The 19112-nt window shown below is 35.5% G+C and overlaps 2 protein-coding genes across 4 annotated transcripts; both read right to left on the bottom strand.

Annotated features, from left to right (window-relative positions):
- Positions 1-9: 9 nt before the first annotated feature.
- On the bottom strand, positions 10-4547 carry LOC111402326 (4-hydroxy-tetrahydrodipicolinate reductase 2, chloroplastic-like). The gene is made up of 8 exons (XM_023030553.1): positions 4233-4547; positions 3140-3377; positions 2886-3019; positions 2720-2794; positions 1914-2015; positions 645-754; positions 461-548; positions 10-328 (listed from the first exon to the last, which is right to left on the bottom strand). Exons 1-8 carry the CDS (start codon positions 4449-4451, stop codon positions 260-262), a joined length of 1035 nt encoding a protein of 344 aa, XP_022886321.1. The 5' UTR covers positions 4452-4547; the 3' UTR covers positions 10-259.
- A 1253-nt stretch (positions 4548-5800) lies between these two features.
- LOC111402325 (B3 domain-containing protein Os07g0563300-like) lies at positions 5801-14764 on the bottom strand. 3 transcript variants are annotated; one of them, XM_023030552.1, is made up of 14 exons: positions 14446-14764; positions 13050-13180; positions 12815-12910; positions 12097-12433; positions 11630-11969; positions 11305-11401; positions 9995-10169; positions 9677-9753; positions 8465-8558; positions 8160-8377; positions 7446-7495; positions 7225-7338; positions 6949-7019; positions 5801-6863 (listed from the first exon to the last, which is right to left on the bottom strand). In XM_023030552.1, exons 1-14 carry the CDS (start codon positions 14453-14455, stop codon positions 6214-6216), a joined length of 2460 nt encoding a protein of 819 aa, XP_022886320.1. In that variant the 5' UTR covers positions 14456-14764; the 3' UTR covers positions 5801-6213. The 3 variants fall into 3 exon arrangements, with proteins under 3 accessions (XP_022886320.1, XP_022886318.1, XP_022886319.1); XM_023030550.1 differs by having other exon boundaries at positions 13050-13131; XM_023030551.1 differs by having other exon boundaries at positions 5801-6821; positions 13050-13131.
- Positions 14765-19112: the final 4348 nt, after the last annotated feature.

Here is a 19112-nt window from a genome sequence, read left to right as displayed (position 1 = left end):
CGTATCTGGTTACTTCAGAATTATCGTGTTTAAGATTGTTGAAAGTACAATTTAAATGAATAAATCCGTCCCCCTCTCATAATCTAACTTCCATCAGTATGGAGAAACCAAATCTTGAGAAATCCAACCTCTATGTTCAAAAATTGACATCGACCTCTAGTCTCAAATTTTGATCTCATGTCATGTTACAAGATTCTAAAGCATCATGGCTAAGGTCCCAAGAACTACAAATAAAGATACATCAGGTTGAGAAAAGTCCTCATCTCATGTTACCCTCCCGCAAAACATCAATCATATCATATATCCGCTTGTTTGCTCTCGATTGAACCTGCATGCACAAGAAGACTTCATATGCAGTACATGTACTTTTAAAACATGATTACAAGGGACAAAAGGAGGATTATACAAAACAAATGGGATGCCAAAAATGAGTTATACAACTATCAGAGACTTTTACTACCTTCTTGGCAAGGAAAAGTAAAGCATCAACAGTACCCTCAGCATAAATTGATCGCCCGCAAACATTGTGCTGAAACTCAAAGGAAACACTTCCGGAGAAAAACAAAAGAAAATAAGCAAATATTTGCTGCTGGCAAAAAATGATAGTATCATAACAACGTTGAAAATGAGGGTAAGCATATTACGTTCCATCAGGCGACGTCAAATGATACATATGGAAAGCATGGCCATATATATGCTCTTCTGGGACACCCACCATCTCAATTTGTAACTTGGGGTCTCGTATTAGTTGAACCTAATTGGATAGATTGATAATAAACATCAGAATGTAAAAGTTGAAAGCCTGAAAACATCATTAGAATTCCAAGCAAGAGCATGCCATTCTTCACAAGATATCATAAATAAAAGCACTCTACAACAAATTCACAGCGAAATATATCATGATGGCAAGATGCAGGATCGCGATGGACTCACACTCCTCTGAGCAGAAATGGGAAAAAATGATATCCACTTATTGCGAGTTAATTGGTCCAGCATAATCGGAGAACAATAAAATAACAAAATGAGAATAGGATGATAATCCCTCCATAGCTAGAAGTGTGATGTCCTAGACTTAGCACCTGAAAGCTATTAGAAAAGCAGTCCTTATAACTGCAGCAATTTCTGATAAAGCATCATGAACCAAGAATACATCAGCAACCTGAGCCTTAATCCCAATAAACTGTGTCAGTCACGTGAATCAATTTTGCTTTTCCATTTAATCCAGAGCTACCCATACTTAATGGTCCAAAGAAACCAAATCTTTTGCAACCATCTTGTGTTATAGTAATTTTACAATTTTAGCTTAGCTCACTGGTCAAATGCAGTGTCAATGATATCAGCCAGTGACGTATATTCTCAGTGCCCCCCAATTTCCCGAATCATATTTATCACGCTAATCTTTGCAACTTGATCACTCATCTCCAGAACCACTCCTCAACTTGAATCAATAATCTCCTCACCAATGAATTTCATTTTTTAATGGTAAGATATCAAAACAGTCAATCAACTCCCCCAATGCAGGAAAGAAAGAATGAGAAGAAAGGATGAGCAAATTATGACGAGCAGAGAGCACTGACTAGCACCCTAAAAAGTTGAGCTTCATCAAATAATAACATTTGGTTACTTTGCCTGAGGCTTTTTAACACACAGTATTTTGAACACCTTAGTCCTTAGGCTCTTTAAGTCGTCTTTGAGATTGATAGTAATTATTCGGAGTGCATAATTTACAAAGTGAAAAGCAGAAAACTCATAGCAAGAAACTTTCTAACTATTCTTTGTCATCGAAGTTAATTTATGCCAAGGAATACAAATTGAGCAAGAATTTCCATGATGGCTATGTTTCATCCTTGAAAGATGTGAGAAAAGAAATATAACTTTCAATAATATGTTTACAATGAACACCCCAAACGCACCTGATCTAGTTCAAAAGAGACTCCAAGTTTCTGAAAGCATGAGATGATAGCCTTAGCAGTTCCAGAAACATCCAATTTGCTAGCTTGATGGGACTCCATCACCTTATATAAGTTTTACCAGTGATTAAAAGAGAAAGTGAGTTTAAGACTTTTACTTTCAACTTCAAAAATGACTAACCAAAGTACATATGGGAGAAAAGAACATGTTCAAAGGATAAAAAAAAATAAGGAACAAAATGTCAGGCTCTTAAGCTCATGAATATTTTTTATATATCAGGAAAGATGATAAAACAAGCAAAACTGGGAACTTTCAAAGACCACTGAAAGATTATGATGAAGTTTTTGAGGTACATTGTCTTATAATGCAATTAAATAATGAACATTTACTGGAAGGTACTGACAGTCAGAAAAAAGGTATGCTTTCTTAAATATACCTTTTTCATCATTCTAAGAAACTAGGCATTTGTACACATCAATGACCCATTATATAGCTTATAAATAACTCCCTAATTTAAGTTGGCAGTAGATATTACTGGAGCTATCAGCTGATGGCAGTGGTGGCTCAGAGGATTTCATTACTATATTTTTATCTGCATGTTATTTGTAAGATAAAACGTGCACTCCCGTACACACAAACACACAAAGCCAATAAACTAATAAGAAAGAAAGGTGAGTTGTTCAATAAATTGTTGCATTCAGGAAAAAGGCCTGTGGAAAACTTTGTATTTGTAGGTATTAAAACTAAGCGCAGGAGAAAACTATAATAAATATTAACCTAGAAAAGAAAGGGAGTATAGAGACCTCACTTGTAAATGATACCCAGAGAAAGCTCCGGGAAACTGTTCTGCCATAATTTCCATGGCTGCAAGAAATGCTACCACCTAAAAGACATTAGTGAAACAGGTTTTATACAAGAAAACAATTGGGCATTATACATAATAAACCAAACAGCGATTGCAAAGTTCAAAGTACCTGTTTACCCATTTGTGGTGAGATCACAGCATAAACATTTGAGTCTGCAACAGTCTTATACAGCAGCTCCCTGTCTCCTCCAGTGGTTCCCAGTACAAATGGTACTCCAACTTTGCAATAAAGTGCAGCATTTTCTGTATACCACAATACAAAAAGAGCACAAGCTAAAACTTTGGATTCTAGCCTATGTAGCAAAAGCATTTTGGAAACTAAGTTAAACCTTTGCATTATACCGTAAATCAATGTATGCTTACCATTCACAGCAGCTGGGACAGTGTAGTCTACCACAATCAAGTTTGGATATTCATTTAAAACAGAGGATAGAATGTCTTCTCTTTGAGACATGCCATGAATTTCAATCTCCTTTCCACCAACATCCACAATTTTACCATTATCTTCTGGACCACCTAATGCTAAAGGAACAGGGTGAAGTCCAGCAGAAATAGCGGCTTCAAGAACAGCCCTCCCCATTTTTCCAGTACAACCATTTACCTGCAAAAAATTATGAAAAACAGAAATTATATAAGCTGCATCCAGAACACGAAAGCTTGATTATGCAATATAAGCTCCATTCGCAACACTTAAGCTAATACTTTTACATGGCTTTTATTTTAGTAAATCCTGTCATATTCAGGCCGAAAATAATGCTACAGTATTTTATCGGTGTTGTAAAATTGACATTCTAAATACCAAGCCTGCAATTCGCTTGTGTATGCAGACGCTGCATTTCAATACTGACTACCTGCAGATACAGGGAGATGCAACAATTTTACCAAAAGCTATAGCTCATCACCCCTATATCACCCAGAATTAAACCCGGGAACTCCAATTTCGGCCTCACATCGAAGGACAACTTAAAAGACGCTATTGGGTCATTCCCAAATAGCAAAATTAGACCCACCACTATCTCGATCCTGGGACTCCCGCCTCTGATACCTCTGATACAAAATGATGGAAAATGCAACCAATTTTCCCCGAAGCTATAGCTGATGGGGGAGTTGCAATCCAAACTCCGGATTGGCCTCACTTCGAAGGAGGCCTTACGAAGGCACTATTAGGTCATTTCCAAAACGCGAAAATAGGAATACCTCATTTCAAGCACCTGTACATACCAAGGGTTATGCAAGATTATACACAAAAGATCCTTTTTTGGCTCCGACTTTAGAACTGTGTATCTTATCACTGAGGTCTTAAGAACAAAATGTGCCGGCTTTCGATACACTCAATGCACAATTCTGTTTCAATCAATGAGCGATCGACTTCAAAACCGCACAAACCCATCTAACGAAACGGAAAAAATACAAATAAAATTAAAAATTTTGGAAAATCAACAAAATTTGAAATTACCATTATAGGGAGACCAACATTTTGCGATGTATTCGTATTCGCAAATTCAACAGACTGTGCTGGAGTACTTGCAGTCGCAACCATAAAATTTCGCCTTTTGGAAACATTAATACTGACATTTCTTCCTATTGATCTTCCACAAGACCATGGAATGGGCATAATCTTATGTTGCTGAGTAGCCAAAGCAGCATTGATTGGAAGTTTAACCATAAGCGCCATTCGTTATTTGTCCAAAAGACTCCGTCCAGAGGTTTAGGGTTTTACAGTTTCTTCTTCTCTCTTCTATATTTGATTTCTCCCAATTTTTTTAAAAATTATTCCAGGTGAGAAAATGGATTAATTAATGAATTTATTTATTTATCTTTTTATGTTGATAGTGAAATGAAGACCAACTGTCAAAAAAAGTTAACCTATCATTTAATATTACATTAACGTCGCACTCTGAACTTATAATCTCAATGAAGCTAAATAGCATTACTTGTCAAAAAAATAAAAGAATATATTGCAACTCGTTAAGCTACCATTTGTAGTTAAAAATGTATATCCAATTTTGGTTCAACTACAAAATTAAATTAATAATTAACTTTAATCACACATTTCATATGCCCACAATTTTTCAATCATATATTTCATCAATTTTTATAAAATTTTACTAAAAATCTGATTTCTATCTAAACTGAAAGGGGCTAAATTTTGATAAAAGTTGATGAATTTATAGTTAAATTTTTTTATAAAAATTGCGAAATTCATTAAAAATGTAGTTGAAATTAATTATTCACTCTAACTTAAATTCTTATCAAAATTTTAAACATCAATAAAGGGTGGAAGAGATTATCAACATTAGCACTGAACTCATCAGTCGGGTGGAAGAGATTACTATGCCCCCTCCTTGTTCCAATCGTTTCTTGGTCAGGCTTGATCCCGATCTAGTCACAATCTCAACACTCATCACTTGTACTTGTTCCAATCGTTTCTCGATCGAAGCTTGATCCTAGTATAGCCAATTTCAAAGGACTTATAGCTCGATGACGAGATATCAAGGCTAAAGATTAGACCAAGCCATGGCTAGCAAAAATAGTTTCTATAAAAGAAACCCAAGGGCCATATTCTTCTCCAATTTGAGTTTTACTCACATCTCGAATGAATTCAAGAACATATTCGAAGAAATGGTCTTACAACTTTACGGAGACCTGTGTTTTTGGTAAACAATCGCCCGGGTCTGGTCATTGTGACCCCCTTTGTGAGGATGCGCCCCTTCTCCCGAAGTCGATGACGAGATATCAAGGCTAAAGATTAGACCAAGCGATGGCTAGCAAAAATAACTATGAATCTGAGTCCAGGCTTTTACGCCTTCCATCCGGCGTTTAGTGCATCAGACCATTCTTCTTATTCTCTTTCAACGTTATAGTTAAGTTGGCCTTAAAATTGTCAAATTGGTACTCTCAAACTTGATATTATAATAAAAATTTCATATAGTGCACAAGTCAATTCAAGATATCAACCACAAGATACTCCCTCTAAGTAGTGCAATTCAAATTAGTAGATTAAAGAAAACAATGAAGTTGCGATTAGAGGTGTAAAACTGAACGGGGTAAAAACTAAATATCCAACCAGCTGCTTCATTCAAGATTTGATTACACCCCTAATAATTCTACCGTGCATCAAAAGGGAGCAGCTTCACTCACCAATACATTTTGCCACAAATCATAACTGTAAAAGCAAAAAATGAAACAGCCACAATTAAGTGCGAATACTGCAAAACTATTGGTTCGATCCCAAGTCATGCTTCCACCCCTATATATGTACAGAACTTAAGATGCCAGACAGCAGAGTAGATGAGAAACAAACAAAATTTTGACTCCACCCCCACAGAAAAATTACTTTCCTGTCCCACAAGAATATCTTTTCCAGAAGCTGAGGTCTGAGGATATGGATCCTGCCGTCGCAAAATGGTCAGCACTGGGCTTCTGAGAGCTGCCTACTAGGGCAAGATGCAGTTACTGAAACTGGCTCCGCCAATCCCGTCTGGTTGCATTTGCTTGTCTAGTAAATCTCTGCTAACACCAGAACTCGATCTATACTGCTCCGCAGCATCCACGAGCAAGCATTTCATAGCCCCCAAATCTGAACCTGGTGACAAATCGTCTTCACGCTCCGGCTGAATATTAAGGTCTATTTGACCTTTCAAAGGAGAGACTGAGGATTTTCTCTCATCAGGGTCATCAAGACAGGCCACTTGCCTTTCCTCATCCTGGTGCAGACTACTTTTTCCTATGTCATTGTTCAGATAAGTATCATTATCCACCTGCAGCTTCTGACAGGCACTTTCAGCTTCTTTTGCCAATTGTTTCTTCTCAGAACTCTCCATCAAGGAACTGAAACGATGCTTTAGTGATTCTGAGTCAGCAAAATCGCATATTTGCTTGTGCTTTGGGTTGTTTCCATCAGAAGGCTGAATGCAAACAACGCATGTACAGTTAAGTTTATGGCCCGCGTGCTTCATTTTAGTCTGAGATGAAGCTGGAAGGTCCACTCCCTCCGCTTGTATAGCTAAATTAGCAAGTGCATCAAGTCCTTCCTGTGCGACAACTAGATCCGAATTCTGTTCAGTAATTTTCTTTTTCTTACTCACTGTATAAAAATCATAAAACCATTAGCAAAAGTGATGTAACGTGCAAGTAAGACAAGCAACGTGCAAGAGAAGAACGGAATCTACCATCAGCAGTAGTGGATAATATATCTTCAAGCTGCTGGGTAGATAATTGCTGAGCAGTTGAACATAGAGATCTGATGTAGAAAAGAACACATAAATTAAGACGATGCATGAAACCATTGAAAACATAAGGTAACACGATTTCAGCAGATTATTGGTTGAAAAATTACACTTTCTCAGATTGAAGTATAATGCTATAGAATAGTTGCGATAAAAAATGAGGACAAATTGGACAGAGTACAAAATGAAAAATATATATTATATAAGAGTCCAATATACCTGTCCAGGCCCCATATATTCTCAGAACAGGTCCATCTTGATGGAAGTAGAGCATTTGCAGGCACTTTGCGCCACTTAAAACAATCCTCACATTCTACCCATTGGATTTTTTCACTAAAGCAAAAATAATAGCAAATGAACATTCCACAAGCAAAGTGATGACGATACAAGAGAGAGGAGGGGCAAAATATACAGATATTTATCAAAGAAAAGCATATTACCCAAAACGATCGATGGCAGGAATAGTTGGCCTTCCAATAATTGGTGCATTCTGCCAAAAAGAAAACCAACTCAGGACTGTGAAAAAGAACTGGCATTCATTTTAGCATCAAGCATATAGCTTAGTCAAGCAAGAAAAACACCAGTTCTTAAAAACCTAAAGTTAATCATCAAAAATAATTATGCATACATTTATCTTGCCAACAAACTTGAAAAGGACAATGTGTGAGATAAGTTATGGTCAGTGATAACTTCACAGTTGAGGGGCTCAGTCTCAATAAAATAGTTTATGCATCATTTAGCCCTTGTTGGGTTCCATTTTAATGAGGTTTTGGGAAAAATGTATTCTAGAATAGTAATTTTTTGAAGTGTGTGTGGTTAAAACATAAGAAAAAGTTATGGATTTATGTGTAATATGATTTTATTGAAGATTGTGTAGTTGAAAATGAAGAAAGAGAAAAAAATGCATTAAATTAAAATGGAGCACAATCAGGGGCTTAATGATGTTGCAAATCTGACAGATTCACTAGCATCTTTTTGGATCCCTACCTTTAATCCTAATAAGGGGTTTCTTTTGTAAAGAACATGGATTATAAACATCTCACAAGATCAAGTTTCAATGTGAAACAATGCTTACAAACATAATATAATATGCAACCACCTGATACTTATAAATAAGCTCCAACAAATATTTGATAATAGCAGTGCCCCAATACCTCAAATTCTTCAATTTCACAGCCTTCTACTGCAAAAACTGAGGGCACATTTTCAGGAGGTGGGCGCATAATTCCTTGAGCTTGGTTACATGTGAGCTTCAGTTCTATCATCTCTTCATTGTCAATCCTAAGGCGTTTACTTTTCAAACCAAAGATGCTATTCTTCCTCTTACTACGAACGACAAACTTATTTTCAAGTATTTCCTTCTTTGTGACCCCTGATTTATCAATTTCAGACCGGTTACTCCCTGAATCTGCTATAATAGCAGGGTTAAATGCAGGAAAGCTAGCTGGCATCAAATTACCTTTTACATGTCCATTTGTTACAACTTCCCCAGATTTGTTTTTACCACTATCATCCCCAGGAATTTTATCTCCAGCTAAAGTAGCTTTATCTCCCTGTAAAGAGAGCAATAAGATGAAAAAACAGAAGTTGAGTCTTCAAATTTCAATCAGAACACAATAAACAGAATGTAAAGTGTGTGTGTGTGTGTGTGTGTGTGTGTGTGTGTGAAGTTAATAAATGAATAATAAACATAATAGGTTGAAAACACAAGCACAAAGACACATGGTCTCATCATGAACAACCATTTTCATTGATCTATTCTGCCCCATTCAATTTAAATATTATAGCATCAGTAAGGGGCATGTCTTCTAGAAAAGAAGGCTCCCTATGGTCCATCACTACTCTCTCCGCCATCAAACTCCATTAACTTGACAGCTTTCAATCAACGGTGTGTTTGACCAGCTTTACTCAAAGAGTGCTTATTTCTCACAGTTCAACTAATATTTCTGGTAAGGGGATGAGTTGCCGCGGTCCACACAGCTTTTGGAATAGTACCTGTCAGACCAAAGACTTCCCCCCTTTCTTTTTCCTCTTGTGAGCATCCAGACACCTCTATCATGTCCCATACAAACATTTTGGAACAATACTAGAACTCCGGTTGGAAAGAAGAGCAGTGAAATAGTGGGGAAAAGCAAGAAAAAATAAATTACTGACCTCCATGAAGTCACCAGAGATTGTTACTGAGTATTATGGATACGAGTGTCAAATGGCAGGGCATATTTTTAATAGGAGTCTTGCTAGGCATTAGCTAATATTTTAAATCGGAGATATATCACTACATTTAATTGAATATATGTTTTAATGACACATGTTGCCACCAAGACCTGCATTAGCAACACTTGTGCTAGATAACATTATTCATTATAATAGTGCAAATTGCTTTTATATCCTTATATTTTAATCATGCCTTTTACACTATATTTGTCTCATTAGAGAACAATGTGGGCATGCAAAAATATATATTTTGTTGACTTCCTTCTTACAACAACTTTCTGACTTCACAAGATCAAAGTGAAGCTATATATAGCATTTTCAAGGCATATGTATGCTTGCCAAAAGGCCCTAAACTGCCATCCTAACAGCATTCGTTGCTAAATGTCACCACGGGTAGTGGCAAATACATAAAATTATTGCAAATATTGATTAGTGGTTAAATATGGAAAAGACAAACCTGGTCGGGTGGAGCAGTTGAAGCTTTTCTGCCTCCCATGACCAGCTTCCCCTCTGGCTCCAGCCTACTAAATGTCACTGACAAGAAATATGCCACCTCATTTTGTTTTGCAATCAGAAGAATGAAGTAGAAAACTCATTCAGCTATATTATTGTTAATAACATTACATGGACGTATACGTCTGCTTTTACCGCTGCCCATGGATGATATTCAAAAAAATATCAAATGGTGAAGTGTGACTACATTTTAATGGCAAAGTTGCACAAGTTGTTTTGCCAAAATTGTGAAGGGGAAATGTGATTACAGGCAAACAATTACCTACATCACCAGCTTGCAGTTCCATTGATTGTATACAAGGAGTGATTCCTTCTAAGACATACATTCTGCTATTATTATTTGGCCAAAATCGAAACTGGAATGACCATTCTTTCCCCTTCAAATCATGTACTTTCAGAGGTAATCCTTCAGGTTGAGAAATTGGTGGAAAGTAGGCCTGATTAATTGTAAATGAAGTTAGACTTCTTTTTTGAGAATATATACAATGAGTTAACAAGATAAACCTATCGAGTCTAACTTGGCAGGTAGTAGAGGATTTACGCAAACAACAATGTAACCTATAAGTGTGTATTTGCTAACAAATCTCCACTAGGAAATTCAAGACAGAGCTTGACTATCACTCTAACTTTGAGCAGACTATCACTATCTGTAATTAAATGGAATAGATGACCAACAACCATACATATAGTTCTAGAAAGCACCATTGCTCTGCAACAACAGTCACAACAGTGGAAAGTGTGTTAAACTAAGATAGATAATTTCCCCCCTCGATGCAAATGGACAATTTGAGAACTAGTTTGACCCCTCTCATGAGAGAACTATTTAGCTTTTTATTTAAATGAGAAACAGAGGTGACAAAGCTTTTGGTCAATCAACTGACTAAACTTAGAGCTTCAATTACGTTGCACCAAATGCCTGGCACTCAAAGCTATCCTTTCTCACAGACATGCATACACAAGGAACGAGTAATTGAAGGTTGCTCAGGAAATTTTCCACGCTCCTTCCCCAATTTTTAATAATTGATACCAAAGATATACATCATTCTTTGCTCTTTGAACAAAGCGTATAACATATTAATAAATCTAACACACTACAAGATCAGCATTAAAGATTTAATTTCTAAGATTTTATGAAATATTTATAAATCTAATAGCCTACAAAATCAGCATTAAAGGTTCAATTTCTAAGATCTTATAAACTATTTATAAATGTAAAACCCTACAAAATCAGCATTAAAGGTTCAATTTCTAAGATCTTATCCCATTATCTTTAACTTCTGAGTTCAAGCAGATCATTAAGATTGTTCCATTATTTTTTTAAATAGATTTAGCGCCAACAATGTATCAGTATCAAAATCAGAAACTAAAAATACACATACCCAGTAGTTATTCATAAATATAAATGCATTCAGAAAAAAATCATTATTTATAAAATATGCACGTATTAAAGAAACACTGCATGCATAAATAGTAACTATAGTGCTCATATACAAAACTAAATCATAACCCAAATACAGTATATATGTTAATATAAAGAATTTGAATAAAGCACATTAAAACTTATGGACTCACCTCGGCACACTTTTTTGGCAGCACTAAGCGCCCAATCCGTCCAGCATCACTGGCGCTCAACATTTTCTCAAACAAAGGAGTAATTACTGAGCTTGAACTATCAAGATGCTAAGGTAATATCAAGGTAATAAATTGCAGAATTTCAAATCAACGCACCAATTTCAGTTAATGATGAAGTTCTTATAAATCCATGCAGGTGATGTAATACATGATTTAAAAAAATAGTAACACATTTTATGAAAAAAATTCTAATTCCATAACAGTCGTAACAATAATCACTAAGACATGATAAAACTGCAAAATGCCTTCTATGACCACAGGATACGTGCCAGAAATTTGTTGTAACTCCTTGTCAGTTATTCGTGGCCAATATCGAGGAAGCAACTGATTTCGGCCTCGGACATCTCCTCGACATTTTCCATTGCGCACTTGAGCCTCACCAGATGAGTCCATTCCATTATGAATGCAAACCTGTTTGCCCACAAGAGTTGGAAGGGATGGCGATTGTAAAACAGTCGCAGAAGCCTGGTCAAAATCATTTACTTCATTTCTAAATGGAGGAGATGCAGCCAAACTCAATTTAGAAGTATGCGAATCATTCTTGGGGAATGATCGTAGATGAGAAACATTTACAGACGGATTAGGTTGCTCCTCCTTACTGAGTCCTGCAAGAAAATGGTTTGCGTCACATTCTGATACAAATTTTGCATTCACGAACGGCGGAAAGAAATAAATGCAAAGGAACCAAAAGCTACATCACTCTATTTAAAAAAGAGTCACAAAAGTAGTTACCAGCAATTCTGTCCTCAACACTTTCAAATGGACCACTTGTCAACTTCCCATATATTAATCTTCCAAAGGAGTTCTCTTCTTTCTTCTCAAGGAATGAGCTAGATAATCTCTCACAAATACGGAATCTATCAATGCCGTCTGACATATCAACTTCAAAGGCCATCCTTGGCTGCGACTCAAGTTGGAAGCTAGAACAGTTAAATAAACTGGGTGCCTGCCGCCAAGGGATTGGACCTGAGCCAGTTATTGCACTCCAGTTTCTAGTTGAGATGTCTTTCATTCTTTCAGGCTCTGAAGAAAGGAAGTGTGGAGGTGGGGGCCATGCAGGATTTGGAGTCTGGAGAGTGGAAAAATAAGTTAAAGATAAGGGCAAAACCATTTGTTGGGATGTCAAAATATTAAATTATAAAGTAAACCATTATAATTAGCAAAAACACGAGAACTCTTTGATGGTACTCCATACAACTCTTCATAAAAACAAAATCAAATAACAGACTCAAATTTACAAAAACATTTCTTTGTATCAATAGTGGCTGCGAAGTATCTGATTGCATTTGATTTTGAGTGAGGGATAACATAGAGCGTAGAAAAGGTTTTAAATTAAATATTTTCAAATGTACAAGCACTAAAGCAGAAATGGTGACATGACAGCAATTCAATTGCTTTCGAATCCCATATAAAACAGAAAACTCAGTAAAAAGAGTCAGAAGAACCATACCAAGATATTATTCTTTGCACATGATAAACACTCAATCCCTCCAGCATCCAATAGTATGAACATATGGAATGAAGCTATACAGCCACAATGTATTCGCTGCAATGAAAAATTCATCACTCGTAATTTCAATATTGCAAAGTGGAAAGGTGAACGTCATAATTTAATATCCAACCACTAAGAAAACAGGAAATATTTCTCTTTTAAGTAAAAAGCCACACGTATGAAACTAGCTAACCTTTCCACAAGATTCACAACATCTCCAACCAGAAGCATTCAAGTGGAACATTTCGCAAAATTTCCCCTCCTCATAAGCAGAACTAGATAGACATGGAATTACATCAAGTCTGATAGCAAGTAACAAAAAAGCTGAAAGCCAAAATAACGTTATGAAGCAATCTTCTTCCAGATATATCAGAGGAGGATGTAAACATGATACAGCTTACAGCTGAAGTTCCAATTAGGCAAGTTATAGTTTTTGAAAAATTGCTTTAAGTCCTAATTTACACATCAAAAACCATTTAATCCAACTAAACTCTGAATAACCAATGAGTCACTTTTCCCAACATATTCCAAGTAAATCAATTTTGCTGTAAAGTCCCTATCAAGATATGAATATTCAGAAAAAAAATTGAAAGTAATTTCTCATACAAAATGATAGAGTTTGTCAAAGCCAAAATGGGAGAGCCATCAGCATTCAGGTCAAAACAGGATGCAATGCAGTCCACCATTACATGAAGATGATATTAGATTCATGAATAAAACGAAAAGGCAGATCATATCATACTTATGCTCTCTATCAATAGTCATGTGAAGTTCACCTGAAAAGAAAAGGAACTAGGCGGGCAACAAATGTCTAGTCTTTTCGTTAACAAATTATTAATTTTTAAATGGGAAACAGTAAATGGAATTTATTGTAGACCTGCCCAATCACTGTACCGTAATTATGCAGAACAGCTGACAAAAGAATATATCAATAACAAAAATAATATTAAAGAATTTGAAAACGAACGGTATTCTCCACAAACTATTTTTCATCGAGTTGAATCTGAGCAAAATCTTTAACTACATTGGTTCATATTAACACCTATAATTCAAAGTTTTCAATTTGGCATTTTCTTGGTTGAAAGTTTACACATTTTTTGCACACTCCGAAAACTTGCATTTTTCACACAAAATTTGCGCTGGCAATAATAGGAGAACAAGCATGTCAATCAACAAAAATGCACATTCTGGACCCAATGCTCACTCACCAAAATGCACTACTAGTTCTCCACAATGAACATAATGCAAATGCTGGCCATAGATCAGGGACAATCAAAATTCTAAACTCCATTAGAAAAATTTCAGATAAAAATTAAAAATTCGTGGCAGTACGATAAAGTTCAAATATTAACACAACAAATTCCAACCACAAAACAAAATATATTTATACTTTTATTTTTCTCTACAAACGATACAATCACGCAATAAGAATTCTTATCATAATCCAAACTTCTTGAGCATGATTTTCACTTTCCCCTTTTCCACAAAAATAGAAGCAAAATTCAAACTTCAAATAGTAAACTAGTAAGAAATAGAATGTAGACAAGAAGTCAAACCAATCTAAAGCAAAACAGAGGAAATTTTCTTACGCGCATCCATCACAGAGGTCAGCGTACTCGCCGGTACGGCATCGCCAACCTCTCCTCCACTTATCCGACGCCTCTTTGCAATTCGAATTGAAGCAAGTCTTCGACATAACGTATAGAAAACCTAACCAAACCTATAGACACAAAACTGCATCTAAAAAGGTAGCAAAAAATTACTGTTTTACTTAATTAAAATTGGAAATGATAGTAGAATTTGAAGCCATTTTGAGAGAGAGACAAGGATTACTTGGGAGAGGGTTTTAGAGTTAGAAAGAGAGAGGGGGAAACTGATGACGAAAAGAAGCGAGAGAAAGTGCTTACATCACTGTGTGTGTGCTCGCTTTAAAAAAGGCACGTTGGTTGGAGCTAGGGGTGTCGCTCGGCTTAGCTCATGAAAGCACGAGCTCGTCATGAGCCGAGCTCGTACTTGTTTTGAAACAAGCGGCACATCCAAAAATGGGCGGCTCGGCTGGACCCGCAAGCCCTCGTGGGCAGCTCGTGGACCAGCTCGTGAGCCGAGCTGAGTTCTGCTCGCGAGCGTTTTTGTTTTTTTTTTTTTTAAACAAATAGTTAAATTAAAAAATAAAAAAGTAATTTTAATTTTTAAATCGTCAATTTTTTATATAAAAAATTAGGTAAAAAAATTTAAACTCTCCTCCTTTATCCGGACTTGAGACCGGCTATTTAAATTTAGAGTATACGGAATTAAAAATTGTATTGTTTGTTTATTTGTTCGTGTGCGATTTTTTAAAGAAAATTTAAAACAGTATTAAAATTTATTTTTTCAAGCAACGCTGCGCGTCCCCTTACATATAATTTTCGAAGTAAATCCCTTCTAAAAATTGAAAAGGAAATCGAATGCCCTTTATATAATTTTCGAAGCGAAAGACTTCTGACAATTGAAAGGGCAATCATTCGATTACCCTTTCCATTATTAGAAAAAATTTATTTCGAAAATTATATGCAAAGTACGCACAGCGTTGTTTGAGAAAATAATTTAAAATGTAAACATATAGTAGTAATAGTACTAAGCACTAATAAAAATTTAACTAAATTAGTAGAAAGAAATTTTTTTTTCATTTTTTTAACTAAAAGAGATATAAAAAAATAAAAATAAAATATAAACCCTCTTCCTTTATCCCCGCTTGGGACTAGCTACTTAAATTTTCAGTAGGCGGAGTTAAAAATTGTACACAGATAATATATTGTAGCGTGTACAATTTTTTAAAAAAAATTAAAAGTAACGATAAGAAAATAAAAGTTTCATCAATATAATTAAATCAAATATTACTTACTTGACGACAGGCAATTTCGACATATTTATCTTGTAGTCGAAGACGAGCGTCTTGCAAATCCTTAATGCACATCAATGCTTCTAAAATATATTCTTTCAGTCAGCTCCTAACCTCGCTCAAAACTCTTTTACCTGCACTAAAAGCAGACTCCGAAGTAACAGTGCTAACCGGAGGTGTCAGCAGATCTTTTGCAATCGCAGATATAACTGGCCAACGTCGTTCATAACTTCGCTAGAATTCAATTACTTCGTCTGAACTTTTTTTAATTGTTTTATCTATTGGCATATTCTGGTTGAAATAATCAATTAATTCAGCAGGCAATACATTATGACTTGAGCCCGTAGATGTTTGATGAGAATGAGATACAGATAGTGACGACATGGCAGTGGCAGTAGATGAACACATTGCAGATGAATCATATCCATACGAATTAATGCCTTGAAATAAATTAAATATTTTCGCATCTTCTGCTTCGATTTCAGCGGAAGGAGTAGGTACAGATGGTACCCGACTAATATTGGTACTCATTCGGTTCGCATATAATTCTTACATTTCACATAATGTTTGCTCTAAATTTCTATATGAAATAGGTATATCAAATGTTAAGGCATTTATATATTTAGTTCTCGATAAATTATATCGGGGGTCCATCACGCATGCTAAAGGAAATAACATAGGCAAGGGTTCCCAGTATTTTCTAAATTTTAATTCCATAACAATTATAATTTCACTAAAATCAGGGTCATTTTTGTATTTATGAAATGTTCTTGTAATTATATAAAGACGTTCAAGTACCATACAGCTAGTGGGATAGTAAACGCTCGATAAAATCTTAGTGGTTTTATAAAACGATGTCAAAAAAATTTTAACTTTCAAAACTATTTGCCAATCGCGTTCAATCAATATACCATCGTCATCACTTCTAACGTGTCTATTATTATAAAAGTTAGTTATTAAATGTTCAAAACCTTCACATGACTTTAATAACAAGTAGAGTTCACCGCTAACAAATATTTTAGCATTTTGCACTCCTATATCGGCACAATAATCCTCAAATGTCTGTTTTCTACTTGGAGAGATTGTGATATATATTAGTACGTTCCTAATATTTTGAAGTTCATCATTTATATGTTTTAAACCATCTTAGACAATTAAATTCAAAATATGACATACACAACGAATATGAAACAAATACCCACCAAAATCAGGTTGCAGTACCCTATGCAATTTATCGACAACTATTTTATTAACACTAGCATCATCGAAAGTAAATGAACGAATTTTACTTTCGCAATGATATTCTCTAACAATACTAATAATAGCATTAAATATATTATTAGCGTTGTGAGGAAATCCAATAATTCTAAAAGCAATAATTTTTTTATGCATACACCAAAGTGGGTCTATATAATGTGCAGTTGCAGCTATATATGCTCTTTTATTAATCCATTCCCATATATCCGAAGTTAAAGATATAACACCCCCATATTTTTGCAAATCCATAATTAATTGTTATTTTGTTTCAGTAAAATATTGTATTGTATCGGAACGAAGAGTGTTTCGATTTACCCCAACGTATCTTGGCCGCAGATATTCTTTTATATACGAGACGTAGTGTTGGTTGTCAATTAATGCCAAAGGCAACTCAGCACCAGCAACAAGTTTCACCATTCCGATTCGAGCTCTCTCCTCCGAATACACCCATGTGGATAGGGGTGCAGCAGAACCACCTGCGTCTGGACTGCCAAATTGCAATTATGTTTGACAGCTTGGAATAAGTCCGTGTTTGGCCGCACATATTTTGTAATGGAGGTTGAGATGGGTGGTACCGATTCCTCTTTGCCATGCCAATATTTGTTGTCAGTATTTACATACTGTTTTGGATTCTAGGACTCCACTGACAATTTTTCCCATTGAAATCAACTTAAAGTGGTCCCAACATTTTGCTTGTTTTTTCCCCTTTCGCTTTCCCCTCGCATCAGGAATGTTTAATTCAGAATTTTCTTCCTGATCGTGTTCCGCTTCGGGAACGTCAACATCATCCAAATTAATTGAATATTTTGGATTGCCGCTTATATGATGATGAAGATCCAAATCTGAAATATTTCCATGTAGGGGTACGTCATTTAGACCTTCAAATTGATTCCGAAATTGATTTTGTGGTATCATAGGCGATTCGTTTTCTCCCACACCGAACAAATTTTCGACAAATGTGCGTGAATCCATTTGTTCAATTGTAATAAGTAATAACTAGTAAAAGAATAATTGTATAAATGTAGCGAGAAAATGAAAATTGGATGAAATTTCAATAAATATAGTGAAAACTGGGAAATGAGAATTGGATATTGTATAAATTGTATATAAAAATTGCATAACTATCAACACAACACAAAAAAGTTGAGAGTGAATTGTAGAAAATTTTGTGGCTAAATGCCACTATTTATAGAAGAAGAAGATGGGGAAAAAAATTTAAAAATTAAAGGACCAAAACAGTCACTGAAAAAACTTAGTGACCGTTAATGATCATAAATTTAAAAATTAAAAATTAAAAAAAAAATTTCAAGGACCGAAACGGTCACTGAAAAAGTAATCGTTTCAGTCACTTTATAAACGAGCCACGAGCTGGGCTCGTCGTGAGCGGCTCGTTTAATTTGCGAGCTGAATGGGATCGGCTCGCCCACCGAATCGGCCCGTTGGGCTCTCGCTCGAGCTCTTGTTTTTAAGAGCTCAAGTCGCCCATGAGCTCCGTTTTCGCGAGCTGAGAGCCGACGAGCCGATCGACCAATTTGCCACCCCTAGTTGGAGCTGAGTATGCATATTTTGGCATCGTCGTTTCTCTTTCACTGCATTGTCGTTTGGTCGTCGTTGACATCGGATCAAATTCCACATTTGGATCTCAAGGCCTATTTTGAGGCCCAATTCTAACCACTGAGGATAAGTTACAAAGCTTTTAATAAAAAATTTAGCGGATAAAATTTATGGGTTTATGAACGCTCATTATAATTAATTAGGGGTTGCAATGTCTCAAGATTTATCATACTCTTATATTAATATGACCAAGAAGAGTCAAATAGTATTAGAAATGTGAAAAATAAAATTCAAAACAAAACTCTTATTTTTTAATTAATTAGGGGTTGCAATGTCTCAAGATTTATCATACTCTTATATTAATATGACCAAGAAGAGTCAAATAGTATTAGAAATGTAAAAAAATAAAATTCAAAACAAAACTCTTATTTTTTAATTAATTAAATTCTTCCATACCTGATTTGTCAAAAATAAAATTTAAATATTGATTGATCTAATTTCCCTTTTTTATTGCTTACTTTTCGAGGTCCATCTAAAAAATGGATTAGAATTCCATAGAAGCCCATT

This window comes from Olea europaea, chromosome 10 (genome assembly GCF_002742605.1).
Source record: "Olea europaea var. sylvestris chromosome 10, O_europaea_v1, whole genome shotgun sequence".
Classification (NCBI taxonomy): domain Eukaryota; kingdom Viridiplantae; phylum Streptophyta; class Magnoliopsida; order Lamiales; family Oleaceae; genus Olea; species Olea europaea.
The sequence above is the reverse complement of the archived record's forward strand: the minus strand, read 5'-3'. Positions and strand labels throughout refer to the sequence as shown.

Excerpts from the sequence above, each read along its gene's own strand:
- LOC111402326 (XM_023030553.1), bottom strand. The coding sequence starts at position 4,451 with ATGGCGCTTATGGTTAAACTTCCAATCAATGCTGCTTTGGCTACTCAG. Across the intron at positions 3,378-4,232 it reads ATGTTGGTCTCCCTATAATG|GTAAATGGTTGTACTGGAAA; the intron begins GTAATTTCAAAT and ends AATTTTTTGCAG. Across the intron at positions 755-1,913 it reads TCTCTTTTGAACTAGATCAG|GTTCAACTAATACGAGACCC; the intron begins GTGCGTTTGGGG and ends CTATCCAATTAG.
- LOC111402325 (XM_023030550.1), bottom strand. The coding sequence starts at position 14,552 with ATGTCGAAGACTTGCTTCAATTCGAATTGCAAAGAGGCGTCGGATAAG. Across the intron at positions 13,132-14,445 it reads GACCTCTGTGATGGATGCGC|TTCTGCTTATGAGGAGGGGA; the intron begins GTAAGAAAATTT and ends ATGTCTATCTAG. Across the intron at positions 10,170-11,304 it reads TGCCAAAAAAGTGTGCCGAG|GCCTACTTTCCACCAATTTC; the intron begins GTGAGTCCATAA and ends ACAATTAATCAG.